Here is a 22,240-nt window from a genome sequence, read left to right as displayed (position 1 = left end):
GTACTGTATGTATGGTGCACACATGTTAAGCAATGGTCTATTTATATTTCAAAGATTTGACCCTCACCTGTAGATTTGACCCTCATGTTAAAAAATCTATTCCATACTCCATCCTTTTCCACTAAATATTCTACCCCTCTCTCTTTCCCTCTCCACAGACTCCTCCTTCCCCCCTCCCCCTTGTGTTCTATCTCTTTTCCTCTCCCTCCTCCTTTCCCCTATGCTCAGATCGGTTTGTGTCTCCTCTTTCAAAGGACGCAAGGGTGGGAACAAGTCGCCCAACAAAGCATGTTACAGTGCAGACATGACTTGTCCGTCAGACAGCGAGAAAATCGTAATAAACTGCGGAGGGGTGCGACACGAGACTTACCGCAGCACCCTCAAGACGTTGCCCGGTACCCGCTTATCTTGGCTTACCGATCCGGACGCGTTTAGCAACTTCGACTATGACCCCAAAATCGACGAGTTCTTCTTCGACCGCCACCCCGGCACATTCACATTCATCCTCAACTACTACCGCACAGGCAAGCTTCACTGTCCCAACGATGTGTGCGGCCCACTGTTCGAGGAGGAGCTCGCCTTCTGGGGCATCGACGAGACGGACGTGGAGGCGTGCTGCTGGATGAACTACCGTCAACACAGGGATGCCGAAGAGGCGCTGGACAGTTTCGAGCAGCCCGAGCCAGAGGAGCCGGAAGACGACCTGGAGCTGACTGCGGACGGAGAGCTCAAGAGGCTGTGCCTGCACGAAGACGGACGCAAGAGGAGCTGGTGGAGTGTGTGGCAACCCTATTTCTGGAATCTTTTTGAGGATCCGTATTCTTCCAAGAATGCCAAGGTGAGTCCTCCCTCGAGCACTATACATAGGCTACATTCTGTTGCGATGCTTGTATTGCGCGCGCGCGCTCTCTCTCTCTCTCTCGTTATGACATTTCCTCTTAAATGTTTTGCCGTCCCACAAAAGTCTATTGCAGGTGCACTGGAATGTTAAACTGGATTTAGAAGAGGGAGATCCCGCATAGCCTACCGCTTATTTGGGCTATATATTGAATATCATTGACGTATTTTATAATGGACGTCATGTGTACAGACTGCAGTCAATGAAAGTTGTCTGCTATGTCCATGTATTACGATGATGAGGGAGGGTGTGTTGGAATGGAGTTCATTGTGTTCTCGTCAGAATGATGGTGTTCTTCGCTTTGATAGTCAAGGAAAATTAGTTGGAAGAAAAAAAACAGTGAATGTCATAAACATCGTTAGGAATTTCCAACAAGCAACCAACTCAGACCAGTGCTGGTGTGCCTAGTAGTTGTTGCCGGTTGGAATTGGACTTTTGTGGCCTATGGTGTGTTATTTTCTCTATTTTCACAAATCATTTAATTTAGCACCACAGTACACCATTAAAGTTGTGTGGGTAGACCCTCTCCCATGTACCTCGTTCCCTCTCACGGAGTCACTTGGTCGGTCCTCTATTCCTATACGCTTCTCTCCTCGTCCCTCTCTCCTCCATTTTTTACGCACTGTCTCCCTGTTACCACTGCGTCTCGAGCGTACCGCGTACCGCATACCCCCCCCCCCCCCCCCCCCCCCCCCCCCCCCTCCCCACACACATAAACACACATGTTCCTACGCTTGATTAAATTGTCGTTCTTTGTGGACCTCTAGCGCCCGACTTCGTCGTTGTCATCGAGCGCCTCACTCAATCTCGATTAGCGCATTATCTCTCCTCGCTCACTCTCTCGTCTTCCACACTGTTCACTCCCCCGTTGCGCATCTCTCTATGTCTCTTTGCCTTTCACTCTCTCCATCCCACTTTCACCCCTCTCTTTACCTCCTCTCCATGTATCTCTTCACATCAATAACTTTTTCGTTTTAACAAGCCTTCTCGTGCTGCGTCCCTCTCCAGTCTATAGGCTACCCGCGTTTTGCACACCCTGGCCGTGATTTTGGCGCATTTTAAGCAGCTAGTATTGTAAACTAGTCGAGTGTCCACTTACCTAACTCAAATAAGGTCAAAACCATTTTTTTAATCGTTAATGAATGGAACCTTTGTCATGTTTTTGCCCTCCACAGAAATACTTCATTAACTCACCATTTTTCATGCTAATCTCGACCTAATGCTTTGACCTGCTGTTTGACCAACCTACCTGTCACCAACCTACCTGTCACCATTGCACCTGTCCTTCCCGAAAATCAACGTCTCCATCTCGTCTCACCCAGTCTCAATTTATACAAGTGAAGGGTTATTTTAGGCTTAGTTAGTTTAGGGTTTTGTTGCCAACCAACAGTTTGAATGAGTGCTTTGCTTGTCTCTCTATATGTTGATTGACCAATTGTCTACAGTTGCCTATCAATTGTTCTCACTTTGCTAGTGGTGACATACACTAATGGAAAACTGTAAATGATACAGTGATTTTGTGTATTATCAACAGTAAAATACTTTATAAATGTTTTACTGCAGCATACTGTAAGTTATGGTCATTGTGGAAAATTGTTGTGAGATGGAAAAAATTGCTCTATTTCAAATGGTACTGTAATTACAATATTTGTTGAGGCTATATTTTTTGCACCAGCGAGTGAGAATAATGAATATGTAGTTATAGTGCCCCATCAACTTAACATGTAAAGGGGAATGGCAGCAAGCCTTAAACCTTAATGGTTAAGCATTTTGCCATATCCTTTTGGTCTGTTTTGCCCTGTGGTCGCTGACAGTTTGGAAGCCTTTGTTAAGGACTCTAGAAGTGCAAGTGATATAAAACACAAAATATTCATTAATATGCTGTAATGTTTGGAAACACATTACCTAGCAGCCAAACTGCTTGAACCAATCCCTTGTAATTACAGTAAAATACTGTGAAATACAAACCCCTTAGTTTAGTCATTAATTTATTAATTTTACGGTATTGTACTGTGTGTAATTGCACAGTACTTGGTTTGATACTGTGTACTGTAATGTGAAATACAGAATTTGACTTGCCACTGAGCTGCCTGTAAGCTACTGACAAATTCACGGTAAGCCCTTTACAGTGTAGGCCTAGTCAGTGCAGTTGGCATGCCAGCTATGAGGGTGACATACAGTAGCCCTATGTCACATGTGACCCTGTAGGTATAACGCCCCAGCAGTTGGTTATTCCCCTTCCATAAACATTCATCCCTTCAACATGACAAACCATATAGCCCTTTATCTTCAGTGTGCACTGTCTTCACTGTTTTCACTGTCTTCACTGTTTTCCTTCGAGGTGATAGGCTATCTGTGTGTGAAAACATTGACATCAACAGGCCTGCACCTGTGACAAATTAACAAAGACACATCTGTATGAGTATTCAGGAACTGTTGACTGAAATGTGTTGACTGTAGAGGATATGCAGGCCAGGCCAGGCCTGTAACCTTACCTGTTACAACGGCTTACTTGTGGACACCTGCACCCAAACACAAATTAACACCTTCATGCGGGTGACACTGAACACATGTGGTTCCCTGGCAACAGGATATATGCTGTGCTGTATTCTGGCCCAGGCTACAATAGGCTATTACAGGTATCGGCTTGACATAGAAATATAATTAGTAGAACCTATGCGTTCTATAGAGAACACACAGACCTATTTAAGGTTTAAGGAAAGGTGTCAATAGAAGATAACTAAGGAATTCTGCTCTTGATTAAAAATGGCATAATCATCAATGGTCTGTATAGGGCTGATTGCTTCAGTTTAAGCCTGAGATCTTCGTACATGGAGTGACACTAGAATATTCACCGTCATACAACAGGCGTAATTTATATCAAAAGTCGTCCTGCGGCAACTATAGCTCCTTGTCCTTCTAAACGCAAGTCCTTGGTAGACTGGACATTCTATCGATGCAATGCGGTGGGTTTTTAGAGTTGTGTATCTGTTCTACTAAGTCTAGCTCTATGAGATTAACTCACCTGATGTTCTCTTTCTGGTGTGGTGGCCCTCTACCTGACCTCCAAGGATGCTGTCTCCATGGGAACACAATACTGCAGGCTTTTGTTTCCCAGGGGTTTGTGTTAGAGGGCACAACGAGCTTAGATTCAGAGTCTAGATCTGTTTCTGAGGGCAACTTCTATACCTGGACTGCCACACTGTCTTCGTCCTAAAAGGCACCCTATTCCCTATAAGAGTGCACTTCTTTTGACCAGGGTCCTATTGGCCCTGGTCAAAAGTAGTGCACTATAGGGAAAAGGGTGCCATTTGGGACGAAGACAGTGTGGCAGTCCAGGTATAGAAGTTGCCCTCAGAAACAGATCTAGGATCAGTTTACTCTCCTCCAATCCTAGCCTTACCCAATAGGAGGAGGGAATGGAAATCTAACCTTAGATCAGTGTCTAGGGCTAATGTCACCATACCCCAGAGAGAAATTACAGCTAGGTCTCTTGCCAGGCTTACTCAGCAGGTAGTGTTGCCAAGATAACCCTCCTGGTTTTGGCGTTGAATTTTACACATTTGTCGTTTATCCCCTCAGACTATAAAGCTGAATTTTCAAATGCTTGAATGAAATTAATACATGTAATCGATGTAAGTAGGCCTAATGTCAAATTACTTTTATAATCACTTAACATTTGTTTGTTTTTTGTCAAGGTAGACAGGAGAGGGTAAACACTGGATAGACCTATTGCTGATCAGTGCCCCTCTGCTCTATCATCTAAAAAACTATTGGGGGGCTACTCATAGACGTATGTACACTATTGGGGCTAGTACTACTACTTTCACAGATGAGGGAGTTTACAGTGTGATGTGCATGGAGAAAATTCCTGGTAAGCTGAAATAACCACCCCATGATTGAGCTTGCATGGTCTTTTCCTGTAGGCTACAATGCAATAGGCCAACTGTGGGCTGATCCAAAACAAGCTGATGCTTCTGAATGGACTTTTTCTTTGCATTGCAGGGTTGATTAGTAACATAGTGTAAAACAAGGGTAAGTTGTTTTGCTTTATAACCAGTGGTGTAAAGTAACTAAGCAAAAACTACTTTGAAGTATCTGTACTTTACTATTTATATTTGTGACAACTTTAACTTTTACTCCATTACATTCCTAAAGAATATATATATTTTTTCTCCCATACATTTTCCCTGACATCCAAAAGTACTTGTTACATTTCGAATGCTCAGGCAGATCAACAATATGGTCAAATTCACACACCTATCAATATAATGCATTGTCATCCCTACTGCCTCTGATCTGGTGGACTAACTAAACACAAATACTGTTTGTAAATGATGTCTGAGGGTTGGAGTGTGCCCCTGGCTGTCCGCACTTGTACTTTTTACTTTTACTCAAGTATGACAATCGAGTACTTTTTCCACCACAGTACTTAAGTACATTTAAAACCAGATACTTTTAGACTTTTACTCAAGTAGTATTTTACTGGAAGACTTTTACATTTACTTGAGACATTTTCTATTAAGGTATCTTTACTTTTACTCAAGTATGACAATATAGTACTTTTTCCACCACTGTTTATAACACAACAGAAGTAAACCAATCACAGATGAGTTTGTGTCGTTTGGGATGGTCACATTTTGAACTTCATAATGCAAGACATTGTGAAGAGAATAAAGGGGGTTAGCCCAAGTGGGACGTGACTTTACACCACCACACACTTTGGAGGGAAGCGGGAGCACACCGTCACCTGTGCCAATATGATTAATCAACCCGGTAGTGGCTGTACTAAATGTAACTATAGCAGGGTCGCTACCACAATAAACCTGTTCTCTCCTTCTCTCTCTTGCTCCCCCTCCTCATGCTTAATTGTCTCTAAAAATCCATATCCATTTATGGAGACAAAGCTGTGCCATGACCCAGATTATTGTGTGTTAAAATAGTATTTTCTGTCAACTGGGCACATCAAGACAGCGTATTGACCGGGCTGTGCCTGCATGCCTGGTCCCTGGTTTGGCCTGTATGAAGAGACTGGATGTTGTAGATGCTTGTGTTGCTGTCTCTTGCAGGCTTCCTTTGTAACAGAGATGTTAACAGAGCCAGGAATGAATTACTGAGGAATGAAAGCATGGTGAGTCCTTGGTTTCAAGTGGAATGAAATCTAGCTGAATGGCATGGTTTGCCTATAAGTTAGTTAGGGCACAAGTGACCTTGCCTGCCAGGTTCCTAAAGGTTTGGAGAATAGTAAGATACCAGGTGCCTCATTTATCAAAAGTGCTTGTGCACAAAAACTACTCTAAACCTTGCGTGTGTCAGTTTTCCTGCAAAGGTTGGTTTTTATCATTTAAAAAAAACTTGATGGGAAAGTGTGCATACTGTATCTCCATGCAAATCTCAGACCATGCGTATGCACACCTAGTGGTTGATCAACTGTATTGCAAGCAACATTTGGGGGAAATGGAGGTTTTTGATGCAGGGGAATTATAATAATGGTAGGCTCATAAAAACATTCAAACCTAGGCCTAATGATAAAACAAATGCATTTGCTGTTGATAAGCTTGCATAGCGGCAAGTCACCTAATATATTTATTTTACTTGTATTATATATTCCTAATTCCTAATCATATTGCAGGGCATGTCTCTCTCTTTCTGACATGACTGGTTTATTCCCGCTACACAACAAATATGAATCTACTATTTATCCATCAATATTAGTAAATAGACCTGGAGCCTATGACAGTATTAGTAGGCTACAGTAGTATTGTGCGATAGGAGCGCGACATAATAACCTGTTTAATCTCAGAGCCTATAACATGTATTGATCATGTATTGCTAAACAAAATATTGAACAACAATTCATATTTTGTGTGGGCTGTAGGCAGCATTTACTTTTAAATTGTTCAATAGACAATCAATCTTGCACAATGCGCAGCCAGTGTTTGGCACTTGCAATAGTCAGAATGCGTTTTTTTGTTTGAAAAAGTCACTGCAAAAATGTTTAACATTCTGCCCACACCTCTACATAAATTTGATCAAATTTGCCATTGCGCTTTAGAAACTATCATGGCCCAGTTCCAACATCTCCTAATCCCACAGAAAATGAGGGAGTTTTTGTTACCATGAAAGGTTTCCAGGCAGGGTTGTAGCGCTCATAGCGCGCAAAAACAGTATGGCTCATATTTGCTAATGAAAACATGCGTATACAGTGCCTTCGGATAGAATTCAGACCCCTTAACTTTTTCCACACTTTGCTCCAGTACGTTACAGCTTTATTCTGAAATTGATGAAATTATTTAAAAAATCCGCAGTAATCTACACACAATACACCATAATGACAAAGCGAAAACAGGGTTTTATGTTAGCAAATGCAAATGTATAAAAAATAAAAAAGAGAAATACCTTATTTACATAAGTATTCAGACCCTTTGCTATGAGACTCGAAATTGAGCTCAGGTGCATCCTGTTTCCATTGATCATCCTTGAGATGTTTCTACAACTTGATTGGAGTCCACCTGTGGTAAATTCAATTGATTGGACATGAGGTGCTTCAACAAAGTACTGAGTAAAGGGTCTGAATACTTATGTAAATGTGATGTTTTTTTATTATTCTAAAAACCTTATTTTTGCTTTGTCATTATGGGATATTGTGTGTAGATTGATGAGGGAAAAAAACAATGGAATACATTTTAGAATAAGGCTGTAACGTAACAAAATGTGGAAAAAGTCAAGGGGTCTGAATACTTTCCGAATGCACAGTATGTTTGATAAATCCCAATAATTTGTTGAACATGCAAATTGGTTGATAAATGAGGCCCCTGACCTGTTTGCAACATAATACATGCTGTGGTCCTGTATGGCTGAGTTGGTTTGAGCATGACGCTTGCAACGCTAGGATTGGAGTTTCAAAACCCGGCGCTACCCATGCGTAAAATGTGTGCACACGTGACTGTAAATCGCTTTGGATAAAGCATCTGTAATATATTATTATACGTTCTGAAAAATGAATGAAATAATGGGAAATGGTGTAGAACGGAGAGGACAAAAGGACTATAACATAGCATTGGTTAGGCTACATAACTGACTACAGCATCTCGGTTGGTGGTGGCTTATTCCTCGTACGGTGGTTGAATGTCGTCATCGCTCTGCGGCGCCGATAGTGTATCCCTCAACTCTTTATCATATACAACACACTACTTGTTGTATTATCACTGATGCAGGGGTGTGCGCTGGATTGCTTATTATCACCTTCTAGACCCCCTCCCCCCCCCCCCCCCTCTCGTACTATCTCTCTCGTTGTGCTATAGCGTAGCACTGCGGTGCTGATAGTAGCTGACTGCGCGCCGATTTCTGCTGCAGCGCAACACACGAAGCAGCTGTCTAAAAGGAGAGAGAACGGGAAAGGGAGAAGAGGAGAGGGGGAGGTGGAGAGATCGGGGGCTGTTTGTGCTAGCCCTTTTAAGACTTCGATCGAGAATAAAAGCACTAAAACTATTGGACGTGGTCACTTTTCTCCCCTTTCGCGTATTTTTTGTTTTGCTTAGCCTTGCAAGCTTGGATATGCGTATCCGCTTATTGATTAATCCATATGTCTCCGTCTGCACCATTCACGTGGCTGTCTTGTAGAACGAAGCCCCCCCCCCCCCCCCCCCCCCCCCCCCCGAAGCTCCCCCCCCCCCACACACACACACAGACACAGAGAGGGGAGGGTGGTAATGCGGGTAGACGATAGCCGAGTGCCCGCTGTTAGTGGCACTGCCTGTCAAGCTCTAGAATGGCTGACTAGTCTTCTTTTTCACGTCATGCCCGTAAAGGTTGTGTTTTTGTATTTTCTGACCTCCTTTCGCGTACTACGCTTGCGCTGTTTGGTCAGTTTGAATTATTCTGCCAAATGTTGTGTGTGTGTGTGTGTGTGTGCGCGCAGACTGACGGGCGCTCAATATCACACCTCTAGAGAGAAATGAACCCTCGTCCACCTTGTAAACTTCACGAATGACCCTGGTCCAGTTTCACTCGTGTTACAATTACGACACACACACACACACACACACACACACACACACACACACACACACACACACACACACACACACACACACACACACACACACACACACACACACACACACACACACACACACACACATTGTGCTTTTGCTACAGAAGTTACCCTAGATATCAGAGGGAGCGCGTGATATTTGATGACATGTCATGAAAATATCTGTTTAACCTTTGTGCGATTCAGCTCTGTCCATGTCACCCGCCTCCTTACGCGTCTTGGCTGATGACACTGCCGGTCGTTCATAGCTGTGTTCCCCTCCCAGATAGACCTGCGCTTGTGAGGAAGAATAAATGGCATCACAAAAAAATAGCAAATTACTCTCTTTAGGACTAGACCAAATATACAGCTGATCTGCGTATAGACCTACCGGCATGTAGTTATTTGACCCCGGCACCATATTTCCTATAGGCACATGTACACACAACACCAACAACATCCTGCAGGTGAACAGTTAGCCTATTCATTCTCCCATTTGGTATGGACGAGCAAGTGTTTAATGGACTTCATGTAAATGAAGGTAATAGGCTAATTATTAAATAAAACTCATTCTAGTCCCAATTTTTCACACAAAGCCCTTAGTAGTAAGCCTACAGTCTTCCCCCAGATGTAAGAGTGGCCACATTTCTAGGCCTATGGTGCTTATAGGTTATTAGTACTCATTGTCTCACATTGGTTCGCTTTTTTAACTGACATATTGCTCATGATTTATCCCGTTGTGTATATTAGGTAGGCTACATGGAATGCTATGGCTATTTTGGTCAAACGATGTGAGTAGAGTCCGTCATTTGAGTCTAAATGAACAGGTAGAAAGGTGAGTAGGTACAGTAGTAGAGGCGAGAAACAATGGAGACTAGCATGCCTAGGCTGAGTTGTCCGCTGAAATGCAGTCCCCTAGAACAGGGATGGGCAACTCCAGTCCTCTGGGGCCTGCTTGGTGTCACAATTTTGCCCCAGCCCCAGCTATCACACCTGACTCCAATAATCAAGAAATCATGATTTGCAGTTTGGAATGCAATTACGTTAATCAGCTGTGTTTGCTAGGGATGGGGAAAGGTTTAGCACAACTCCGACCCCTGCGTCCTGGCTTTCCCATCCCTGCTCTAGAACCGGGCAGCTCCACCCACACATTCTGTATTTCAGCACTGGACAGCAGCAGTCTGTAGGCCTATTTCAGCACTGGACAGCGCCTAGGCCTCTCCTTTTACTACTTTACTCGCCTTTTCAATGTGAACGAAAGTGTCTGACTGTATAATGGCTGCTCTTGCAATCTTACTTTGCAGCAAACTATTATGTTTACAACAATGCGACCAGGCAAGTTGGTGTTACTTATAGCCTAGGCCTACTCAATGTGTTGATTGTCGAGGACGCGTTATGTCACTGAGTTACATCATTCAGTTCGTGCTGCTGGTCTCCAAAGTGTTCGAACTTCTCTGACTGACTCAACTCTCTCAGGTCTCATTGGCTCCGTAAGATACATCACTGAGCGTCAAGGGAACAACTCAACAAAGTTTATTCTCGAACCATATTGGTCACTTTATGTTATCCAACTCCAGTCCTCGAGTACCTGCCAAAAAACTATAGGCCTAAAATAAACAGTATAGCCTATCATAAGTTTAGGGGCATCAATTTTCCTAATGTTAATGTGCACACCCCCCGGAAACTGCATAGCTTACGAAATCTTTATTTTATTTCTATCCATAGCGTAAAAATAAGCTAGCCTACTGCATGGCACATGAAAAATACTATTCACCTAGGAATCAACTCATTTGTGACGTGGCTGTAGAGATAAAGAGCAAAAAAACGTTTTTGATGACTTTGATGTTGTGTGTTCCACTTTTTAAATGGGGCTAAGTCGCCCTTGTTTCGGTGTGTAAGTTATCGGCTGTCTCTTTCTCTCCTCAGGTGTTTTGTAAACAATCTGTGAATAGGGGACACGGGTTCCGAAAATAAACCGGTGCATGTCGAGTGTGTGAACTCGAACTAGATTAATTTGTACTGTATACTTCAAAAGTGTGTCGTGCGCACTGACAGACTTACTCGCGCGCATGCTCGAGCCGGCAGGGATCTCGTCTTTCACCGTCGGCAGTTTTATTTATCACCAACCTGTATTTGTAGTGGGTCCTCTGTGGAGGGATTGACCACTGGGAAACCTTTCATTTCCAGGCCGTATTGGTCTGTCTGAGGCCGATGTAAATGCTGCTGCTGCGGATTGGCATTTCTGTGTTGTTCTTTAGTAAATGTAATGGGAAACGCATGTGACAGAGTAGCTTACTTGGAGTGTTGTTGACATTGCGTGAAAACACTGTCTCAAATCTCCCTGTGTATACAAACGTTGCACTCCACTCATTTTACACCACCTTGCCGTTTTTCTGCTACGGTTTCTGTTTAGCTTGATCCTATTTGTGATTCTACCCCTCTGCCGTCCCCCTTCTTCCCTTCTACCTCTAAATATAGAACGAAAAAGGGGAGATGGGCTGCATCTCCCCTCCTCTTCACCATACTGACACGCACACCTCCCCCCGGTGGTTTTCCCTGGACGTTACTGCACCTCCGTTGCACATTCCCATGCAGCCGAGTGCTTTTCAGAAGCAACCGGCCACCGTGTGCATCAAAACCGCCCGTGGTTCTCTCCCCTTTATCTTTTCTTTTACCGATGTGCGTGATTCCCACCCGTGGCCCGCCCCCAGCAGCCGGTTACTTGGCTTCCCTTACACAGCGCTGGCTGGTTTGCAGCGTGTACCCGAGCCAAATCGTTTTCGCTCTTGTAGTCGTCGATTGTACCAGCTCGGAGTGTTTCGTGTGAATTGCATCCACTGCGGCGGCAGCAGGGCCCCTCTGCTGGGAGAGATGCGACAAACGTCGGGGGAACTGAACGCTTTCAGCGCCGGTGTTCGCACATGGGGCCCAGTCAAGGGGGCTTTTGAATGAAGTCAAAAACAGAAATAAAAAGCTTCGTTATTTGTGTTAATTTAACCGTTTTTTGTAACATGTGTGAGAGGTAATCTACCTACATGTGACTATGTGTAGCCTGTTTTTGAACGATCTAATAAATTCAATCAATGTCATTTATTTACAGGCAGAATGCAGACCATGGACTTTATGTAGGTTTATGTTTAGAGGTATGAATCATATAGGGTTTAGGCCCTGTGTTTCCCATAACAAGATTATGTTGTATAGAGAACAGTCAATAGTATGCTATGGCCTGCACCACAAAACTTTTTATTTTCCTCTTCCTGAATTGAATAGCAGCAGGGACCACCTTCTATAGCTTTTCTGTCACACACACACACACACACACACACACACACACACACACACACACACACACACACACACACACACACACACACACACACACACACACACACACACACACACACACACTTTCTCTCTCTCTCTCTCTGTCAATCCCTGCATCATCTAATTTTGCATCACCCCTTATGTACCACCCACACATGCTGTTCTACAGTGTCCTTTTAGTTCATAAGGGACTGTCCCCATTCAAATACTTTAAACATGCATAATTCCATCCTTCCTTCAGTTAGTCAGGGACTGGTCCTGTTCAAATATTTAAATATGCATCCTTCCATCCGTCCTTCCTTCAGTAAGTCAGTAACTGGCCCCATTCAAATGCTCAAAACTTCCTTCCTTCCTTCCTTCCTTCCTTCCTTCCTTCCTTCCTTCCTTCCTTCCTTCCTTCCTTCCTTCCTTCCTTCCTTCCTTCCTTCCTTCCTTCCTTCCTTCCTTCCTTCCTTCCTTCCTTCCTTCCTTCCTTCCTTCCTTCCTTCCTTCCTTCAGTTAGTCAGCGACTGGCCCCATTCTTATACTTTAAACATGCATCCTTCTGTCATCCAATCATACATATCAGTAATAACCTTGAGAAACAGCTGAAAGGAAGGATGCAGTCTGAAAGTATTCGAACCGTGCCCTGTGTGTGCCCTGGAGTCAATGTCATGATAGCCGTGCTAGCCTACTGTGCTAAAGACTTGGCGTTTGCCTCTGGGAGCGAACACAAATCTCCAAGTCCCAGGCAAGGTGACTTGTGTCACGTGAGTTTAGTTTGGCAAAGCACCACCTCTCCATTAGGCTGATAGGGGACAGACAGAGGAGAGCAGAGTGCCACGGGGTGCTGCAGTGCAGATGGATCTTCCCACTGGGCACACACTGGATGAATCAACGTTGTTTCAACGTAATTTGTCAACGTATTGTGCCGTGGAATTACGTGTAAAATACATTGGATTTGAAAAAACAAATCAACCAGTACTGTTTTCATCTCATTTCAACCGGCGTTGTAAACGCTGAAATTAGGGTAAAACTTCAACTTAAATAGATTGACTTAACCTGACTAACAGGTTGTTACATCAATCTAATTTCAACATAGTCATTACAACTATGTACACGATGAAATTGCATTGAAAATTCCACATAGAAATACATTCAATATATGGTGTTTGAAGTATTGAATTTGATATTTGAGAAGACATATGTTATTTGACCTTGTTTCAATGTTGATAGTAAAATGGTATGTTTGAATCAAAGTCATTGTTTCAACGTCATGCCATCAACCGAAATAAAGAGGTATATTGAAATATAATGTGAAGTCACAGTCCAACGACTCCTGGCTGAACAATGACTCCTACTGGTGCATGAGAGGTAATGCACATCAGTGAGAACAAGTCTACCATCCAGATGCCTACCTCTATGTAGACTACTTAGCTTTGGAAACAAGCTGTGTTTGATTCAGCTGAGCTATCATGTTCAACACATTTAGACATTGATCAGCTTCCATACTCATTTGCGTAGACTACCTAAATAACGTTGACTCGTTGAAAGTAACTCCTCTAACTTTTCTTACACACGCTGTGTGTGAAAGTAACATTTGAAGTGAGGCTGGGTTTATGTAGGCTACATTAACATCTGATTTGCCCAAAGGACACCATCAATTAAATACAAGACAATGTATTTAAGTTGAAGTTTTACCCTAATTTCAATGTTTACATCACTGGTTGAAATGAGATGAAAACAGTATTGGTTGATTCGTTTTTCAAATCCAATGTATTTTCCATGTTGATTCGATATCACAATACGTTGACAAACTACTTTGAAACAGTGTTGATTCAACCAGTGTGTGGCTCGGGTCACTTTATGCCTCTAACAGCTGATTTCTGATCAGATCTATTTATCTCACTGCTAACCAGCACCAGTTAGAGCAAAAAATATTAAAAGAGGCCTGGGATCAGTTGAGGTATAATGTAAAACGTCAAAGATAGCCACAAGAAGTTGTTACGAACGGATTTCAGTCCAAGGGTCAAGCCAGTCATACAGGCCAACTAAGGTATAGTACTAGGGTTACATCTTGTCAGCGAGACACTCAAGCAACCTCTGAATTAACTTGATCCAGTACACTGCAATGTGAGATGATATGGATATGTTGTAATGTTTGACCTGATAAAACAAAACCTCGGACCGAAACATTTGTCATATAAAAGGTAGTTTGGGAGTTTTTAGTGTGTGCAATTTTTTTGTTTTTGTTCATTTATACTGCCTTTAATTCTATTCATAGGAACCATTATAGAGATTGTTTTTCAATGAAAAGCACATTATAAATTCAACGTATTATTATTATCGAAAGGAGAGGTAGCAATAAGGGCCTGTGTTCATGTGACATAGGGCTTCTGTCCCGCTAGTCCCTCTGGGGGAAGGGGTAGGGGTAGGGTTGGGATGGTGCTTTTCCTCTTGGCTCTGAGGGAACACTCTTTCCCCTTGTGTAAAAATGGCTAATTTGGCACAGGACTGGGGGCAAAAAAACAACAACACCTAAACACCCTCTTTCCCTTCTCCTCTTCCACTTTGCTCTTTCTCTCCCCTCTCCTCCTCCACTTCCCTTCCACCCCACTCTTTCTCTCCCCTCTTCCAATCCAGTCTTCCCCTCTACCACTCAGTTCCCCATTTCTTGGATCCTTGATTAGTATTTATGGATCAGTGGAGATAAGTGAATGGCATTCGGATTACCAGTGAAGAAATGACACAGGAGTAGAGAATAGTTATTGTAGCCAAGCCTTTAATGTGTGAGGCCCACCAAGTCGAATCGAACATTGCCTAAGGGGCAATGAATTGACAAGTAATACATTACACACACACGCACGCACGTACACACACACGCACACGCACACGCACACATTATAAACCTCTCCTTCAATCTCTGTGCACCACTTCGATAACATGATGATTTCCGTAAACCCTCTCAGTGTGTTCACGATGTTGAAATCCCTCGTGGAACTTTACAGGCAAAGACCGAGTGTATCGGTATGTGTGCATGTATATGTGTGCGTGTGAGAATGTGTGAGAATGTGTGTGTGCGCGTGCGCACTGCAGAGAACAGGCCTGTGAGAGGAGGGGGACTCTTGAAATGATGACGGTAATGCTGCAGAGCTCTGTATAGGGGAGGGAGAATGAGAGAGAGAGAGGGGGATGAGTGGAGAGAGGCTGGTAGGAAGGAGGAAGAGAGAGAGAGATGCGGCGGAGCAAGAAGGAAGAGGAGGAGGAGATGAGGGGCGGACGCTGCCTGGGAATGAAAGAGGGATGATTTGAGAGAGAAAATAAGGAGAGAGCAGTGATGGAGGGATGATCCTGGGCTTAGCAGTATCAAAGCACCTCAGGCAACGGACTGCTGGGGAAAAAACACACACGTGCAGAATAAAGGCGATTGGACAGACAGGAATGCAAGACAGGACAGAAAGAAGTAGAGAGCGAGAAATAAGAGAGAAAGAAAAGAGAGAGATTTGTAAAGAGGGATAGAAAGAGATAGATAGCAAAGTTCTGCATTTTAATAAAATCTCTCTCTCTCACACAAAATCTGTGAAGCGTGGGTACATTTACCAGCCAACCCAGTCAATCTACGGGTGGCCCTGTCTCTGACGGTTTGGACACAGTTGGCCCGTGTGTGGAGAAGATTCCAGTGTGTCTTTGTGGAATAGTGGCTGCTCCGCTCTCTGCTGACTGTTCCTGTACAAATACAGACGCAATGACTCAGTGCCCAGAGCCTGTGTGTGTTTATTCTCTAGGACAAGAATGCTTTTTCCCCATGCAGTGTGGGTACTTTACTACAGAACGTATGTGTGTGGAGTGGTTGATAAAGTGCTGGAGATAAACACGGGAAGGGAGAGAGGGAGAGAGATGGAGAGAAAGCGAAAGAGAAGGAGAGAGAAGGAGAGAGAAGGAGAGAGAGAGGTGCAATGAGGGAGAACATGTTAAAATGGTGAGTGATATGAGGGCACAGAGAGAGAAGAGAGACTGACAGAGGTAAAGAAGGAGGGAGGGAGAGGAGGACACGAGAGGAACATTTGCAAGGACAAACATGCATAGTGCACTGCAGTGATCAGGGTTGAATACTAAGCAGAAAAAATGCAATGCCTTCTCTTTTTCTGGTTGCACCTCAATGGACAGGGTGTGTGTGTGTCCTGGCCAGAGAGAGAGGGAGTGTGTGTGTGTGTGTGTGGGTGTCTGTGTCCGTCTGCATGTGTGTGTGCGAGAGTAAGGACCAGTTGACGTGTGTGTTCTAATGGTGTGTGTTCTAACGTGTGTGTGTGTGTGTGTGTGTGTATCTGTGTGTGTAATTCTGCATGTTTATGGCTTCCTATTGCACTTACTGTACTTTCCACAGTCTAATGAACCGGAATACAATGTACACCATAAGCACTCTCCAAGAGTTAGGGGTTAGTGCTCTATTTACCTGAAGCTAACATTACCCTCTATACTTCACTGTTCTTCAAGAGTTAGTGCTCTACCTACTGAAGCTAACATTACTTTACTGTTCCACTTTCCCTTAAATATAATTCCTATGGTGTTTCCATCCTTCCAAACCTCCATCTTTAAGATGTCCTAATTTCCATGAATATTCCCAAGGCTGCTGGGCTTTTTCTGTTCCCAGTCCCACATGGGAGCATCTCCCTCCTCTTTCTGTCCTTCTCTTTCTGTCCTTCTCTCTCTTTCTCTTCACTTGTCAGCTCGTCTTCTTCTTCTTCTTCTTTGCTTCCTTGTCGTCCTCCTGCCTTTTCTTCTTATTGTCTCTTTTCTTTCTGTCTGTCTATCTTCATCTCTCTATCTGCTACTCAGACTCTCTCTCCCAGCGGAAACGTGTGTCCACTTCTAAGGGCTCTTAATGTTCCCTCCTTAGGGAAGATAGGAAGTAATGTCCACTCGGGTGCTAAGATGTCTCCACTGACTTCTCTTCAGGAATGAGGTCCGTTTAGGACACAGGGACACACAGACCCAATGGGATATGTGAGAGTTTATTCCACTCTTTGGTAGCATCAATGCACACTCCTAAGGGCATGGGGACGTTCCCTCCCTATGTAGGGTACACTTTAGTCCCTGGTTAGTGAGGACTGAGCAGTAGTGTCATTACTGTTGAATGAGCTGGTTATATAAATGGCCTGGATGCGTGGGACTGTCTCAACATCTATATGTCTCAATGGGCATGGGCAAAATACAGTATATGGATCAGAGGGAGGGGAGGGAGAAGGAGAATGTGGAGAGAAGAGAGGGGGGAGGGGGGAGAGAAGAGAGAGAGGTAGAAAAGAGAGAGGGGGATACAAGAGAGAGCTAGAAGAGAGAGAGTGTGGAAAGAGGGTTTGCTTGTCATTAGGGATGGTTCGAAATTTACAGAATGGGGAGCAGGAGGAAAATGGGAGAAGGTCATGCTTTTTCAATTTCAGTCATGGGGTGGGATTAGTATTTTTTTTAAATCTAATCCAGAGGAGGGTCATGTAATTTGTAATTGATGACATTTCAATATTTCTCAGTGTTCTAGAATTAGTTGCTTTCTAGGCTATTATTGATGTGTGCCTGATGCCGCCCTTCATCGCTGATTCTCTGCTGGAAGCGCAATATCAAGTGCACCTATAGGCTATTTTGTGTGGTCTCAATCAAATGCTCCATAGGCCATCGGCTAGGCTACAGAAGCACAGAGCAAAGTTATATTTCTAAGGAAATGTACTTCCTTCTTTTGCGCTACTGGGATGGTGTAAATACAACTAGGCTGCCATGTTCTTTCTGATACATAAAAAAAAAAAAAAATGCTGCTTAACCAGTGACTCTGCTGTGTAGCTCTAAAATGGCAGTTCAGGAGGAGAGTCAAAGGCTTCCTCCGAAATCTTTATCTATTTATATTCCCCCAAAAGTCTATGTCGTGCGTCCGGACTAGCCTATTCTATTCAGTTTGAGCGGGAAAGCGAGAAGATGACAAGGAGGACCGGAAGTCAACTTTGATAGGTTGTTACTACTATAATTGATTTTAATATAAACAATATGTTTCTAGCCCATGATGGAACTATACTCAACACCAATATAAACACACCAAGCAACAATTTCAAAGATTTTAATGAGTTACAGTTCATGTAAGGAAATCAGTCAATTTAAGTAAATGTATTAGGCTCTAATCTATGGATTTCACATGACTGGGAATATAGATATGCATCTGTTAGTCACAGATGCAAAAAAAATAAATCTAAGGGCGTGGATCAGAAAACCAGTCAGTATCTGGTGTGACCACCATTTGCCTCATGCAGCATCTCCTTCGCATAGAGTTGATCAGGCTGTTGATTGTGGCCTATGGAATGTTGTCCCACACCTCTTCAATGGCTGTGCGAAGTTGCTGGATATTGACTGGAACTGGAACACACTATCGTACACGCCATTAAACTGTTAAAGGGATGCTTCAAAATCCCGAAGTATCCATTTTAAGATTTTGAAGAAAATAAAACTGATCGGATTATATAAAGTGATCTATAACAGCGCTTTGGTCCTAGAGTAGACGAGCTAAACTACTTCTATGCTCGCTTCGAGGCAAATAACACTGAAACATGCATGAGAGCACTAGCTGTTCTGGACGACTGTGTGATTACGCTCTCCACAGCTGATGTGAGTAAGACCTTTAAACAGGTCAACATTCACAAGACCGCAGTACCAGACGGATTACCAGGACGTGTACTGCGAGCATGCGCTGACCAACTGGCAAGTGTATTCACTGACATTTTCAACCTCTCCCTGTCTGAGTCTGTAATATCAACATGTTTTAAGCAGACCACCATAGTCCCTGTGCCCAAGAACACTAAGATAACCTGCCTACATGACTACCAATCCATAGCACTCACATCTGTAGCCATGAAGTGCCTTGAAAGGCTGGTGATGGCTCACATCAACACCATCACCCTACAAACCCTAGACCCACTCCAATTTGCATACCGCCCTATGAGATCCACAGACGATGCAATCTCTATTACTGCCCTTTCCCACCTGGACAAAAGAAACACCTATGTGAGATTGCTATTCATTGACTACAGCTCAGCGTTCATAACCATAGTGCCCTCAAAGCTCATCAATAAGCTAAGGACCCTGGGACTAAACACCTCCCTCTGCAACTGGATCCTGGACTTCCTGACGGTCCGCCCCCAGGTGGTAAGGGTAGGTAACAACACATCCACCACGCTGATCCTCAACACAGCTCCTCAGGGGTGCATGCTCAGTCCCCTCCTGTACTCCCTGTTAACTCATGACTTCACGGCCATGCACGACTCCAACACCATCATTAAGTTTGCCGTTGACACAACAGTGGTAGGTCTGATCACTGACAATAACGAGACAGCCTATAGGGAGGAGATCAGAGACCTGGCCGTGTGGTGCCAAGACAGCAACCTCTCCCTCAACATGATTAAGACAAAGGAGAAGATTGTGGACTACAGGACAAGGAGGACCGAGCACGCCCCCATTCTCATCGACGGGGCTGTAGTGGAGCAGGTTGAGAGCTTCAAGTTCCTTGATGTCCATATCACCAACAAACTAACATGGTCCAAGCACACCAAGACAGTCGTGAAGAGGGCACAACAAAACCTTTTCCCCCTCAGGTGACTGAAAAGATTTGGCATGGGTCCTCAAATCCTCAAAAGGTTCTACAGCTGAGGAAGGCCCTGAAAATTGTCAAAGACTCCAGCCACCCCAGTCATAGACTGTTCTCTCTGCTACCGCACGGCAAGCGGTACCGGAGCGCCAAGTCTAGGCCCAAGAGGCTTCTAAACAGCTTCCACCCCCAATCCATAAGACTCCTGAAAGGCTAATCAAATGGCTACCCAGATTATTTGATTTCCCCCCCCCCCCCCCCCCCCCCCTTTGGAACTGCTACTACTCTCTGTTATTATCTATGCATAGTCACTTTAATAACTCTACCTACATGTACATATTACCTCAATTACCTTGACTAACCTGTGACCCCGCATTGACTCTGTACCGGTCCCTCTGTATATAGTCTCGCTATTTTTATTTTACTGCTGCTCTTTAACTACTTGCTACTTTTATTTCTTATTCATATTTTTTTAACTGCGTTGTTGGTTAGGGGCTTGTAAGTAGCATTTCACTGTAAGGTCTACACCTGTTGTATTCGGCGCACGTGACTAATACAATGTGCTTTTATGCTTTATGCCAAAAACAGGATGTAAAAATCCTGGGAAAGATGGGACTTTGAATGCGTATGCGGACATCTTCGTTTAGTTCCTATGACATTCATTGGCTGAGCTACAACTTTCTAAAGGCGAGGAGACAAAAAAATAGACTTTTGCTTGGGAAGTCGTCTAATTCTGTCGCTATCAAATGATTAAGCTATTCACTATCTGTACAATAGAAGACGTCACTTTAACGATACCTACATGTACATACTACCTCAATAAGCCGGACTAACAGGTGTCTGTATATAGCCTTGCTACTCTTTTTTTCAAATGTCTTTTTACTATTGTTTTATTTCTTTACTTACCTACACACACACATACCTTTTTTTCTCTCGCACCATTGGTTAGAGCCTGTAAGTAAGCATTTCACTGTAAGGTCTTCTACACCTGTTGTATTCGGCGCACGGGACAAATAAACATTGATTTGATTTGGTTTAACACCCAGACAGCTTTTAGGGAAACACTTGTGACCTTTCGTTGGTTTAAGCCTTGGAAGAAAAGTAGCCAGCAGTTAATGGTTACATTTTTCTGCGTCGGTAGGCCTACTCTGTCTGGAGTGGAAAGGTAGGCCTAACTTTTGAAAGTACCATGCTCGGATTCATAGTGAAGTCTCAGATTTATTCAGTTGCAAACAGGGACAGTTTTGTTGCAAACAAGTCACAATGATTTGGCATTGGAGAAATATGATGAGATGAACACATAGGCCTATCTCTCTGTCCATTCTTCGCTTATCATTTTGGTAATTTGTGTGGTATTAAAAAAACTGCTACGTTCTCCTGTCATGTAAAATGACGTAGAATTGCATGAAATGTTTATAAAAGGCTTATTCTTCTCAGACCTGCAAATACGAAGATCGATTCATGCAATGCTTTTATTATAAAGTAGTTATTCCCACCCTACTTTCCACGGTGGTTTGCTAACCCACAACATTCTGGCCCGCAGCTCTGTGATATCAAAATTCCTGCATTGCCATGTAATGCTTACAGGACGAATAGCAGTTTCTAAAACTGCATATCTAAGTCTCTGGTCCGTCCTAGAGGGTAAATGGTAAGCATGTTCTCTGCTATATTAATTATTATTTTGGGTGTAGGAGAGAGTCACTTGTTTTGTTTTTAAAGCGTTCAGGGGAGGGTTTAGTTCAAATGTATTTTGCTGAAAAGAGGCCATCCATTTTCATTTCAGAGAGGCTTGATTTTCTCCAGGTCACCCATTTTATAAATAACGTAGACTTCCCTTACTCCTTGCAACTTGCTGTTCACATATAGAATTCACTGTATGTCGCTGCTGTTGTCAAACTATTGTCTTCTACATTATGCATTTGACATTCGCTTAGTAAATTCAAGCTTATCCATATTTGCTTTTGATGGAAAGAGATAAAGAGAGGAAGAGCGAGAAAGAGAGAGGAAAAGAGAAATATACAAAGAGAGGAGGGAGAGGAATATATATATATACACACGAGAGTGGGGAGATGGAGAGATTGCGTTAGAAGGCTCAAGTTTTTTGAGGAGAATGGAGGCTCAGCTCCTATGGAAGATGTTTTTATCAATGAGAGGTGATCTAACCATTCACAAGTACTGTTCAACACTCAACACACAACTATGACACACATTCTCTTCTCTCTCTCCCCGCTCCCACTTACTCTCGCCCTCTTTCTTCCTCACCTACCCCCCCCCCCTCTCAGAGACATGCACACATATGCACACACTTATAGCAACACATGCATACTGTACCTTTACACAATTACATATTGTACACACACACACACACACACACACACACACACAC

The 22,240-nt window shown here is 43.5% G+C and overlaps 1 protein-coding gene across 2 annotated transcripts in view; it reads left to right on the top strand.

Moving 5' to 3' along the window:
- The first annotated feature begins 220 nt into the window (after positions 1-220).
- LOC120051928 (potassium voltage-gated channel subfamily C member 1-like) overlaps positions 221-22,240 on the top strand; it is a 106,493-nt gene continuing 84,473 nt past the window's right edge. For both annotated transcript variants that reach the window (XM_038998810.1, XM_038998811.1), the window contains exon 1: positions 221-838. In XM_038998810.1, coding sequence (XP_038854738.1) covers positions 221-838 — 618 coding nt within the window. The remainder of the gene's footprint in view (positions 839-22,240) is intronic.

The sequence above is a fragment of the Salvelinus namaycush genome, chromosome 8 (genome assembly GCF_016432855.1).
Source record: "Salvelinus namaycush isolate Seneca chromosome 8, SaNama_1.0, whole genome shotgun sequence".
NCBI lineage: Eukaryota > Metazoa > Chordata > Actinopteri > Salmoniformes > Salmonidae > Salvelinus > Salvelinus namaycush.
Note: the sequence above shows the minus strand (reverse complement) of the source record. Positions and strands in the feature narration are given on the sequence as shown.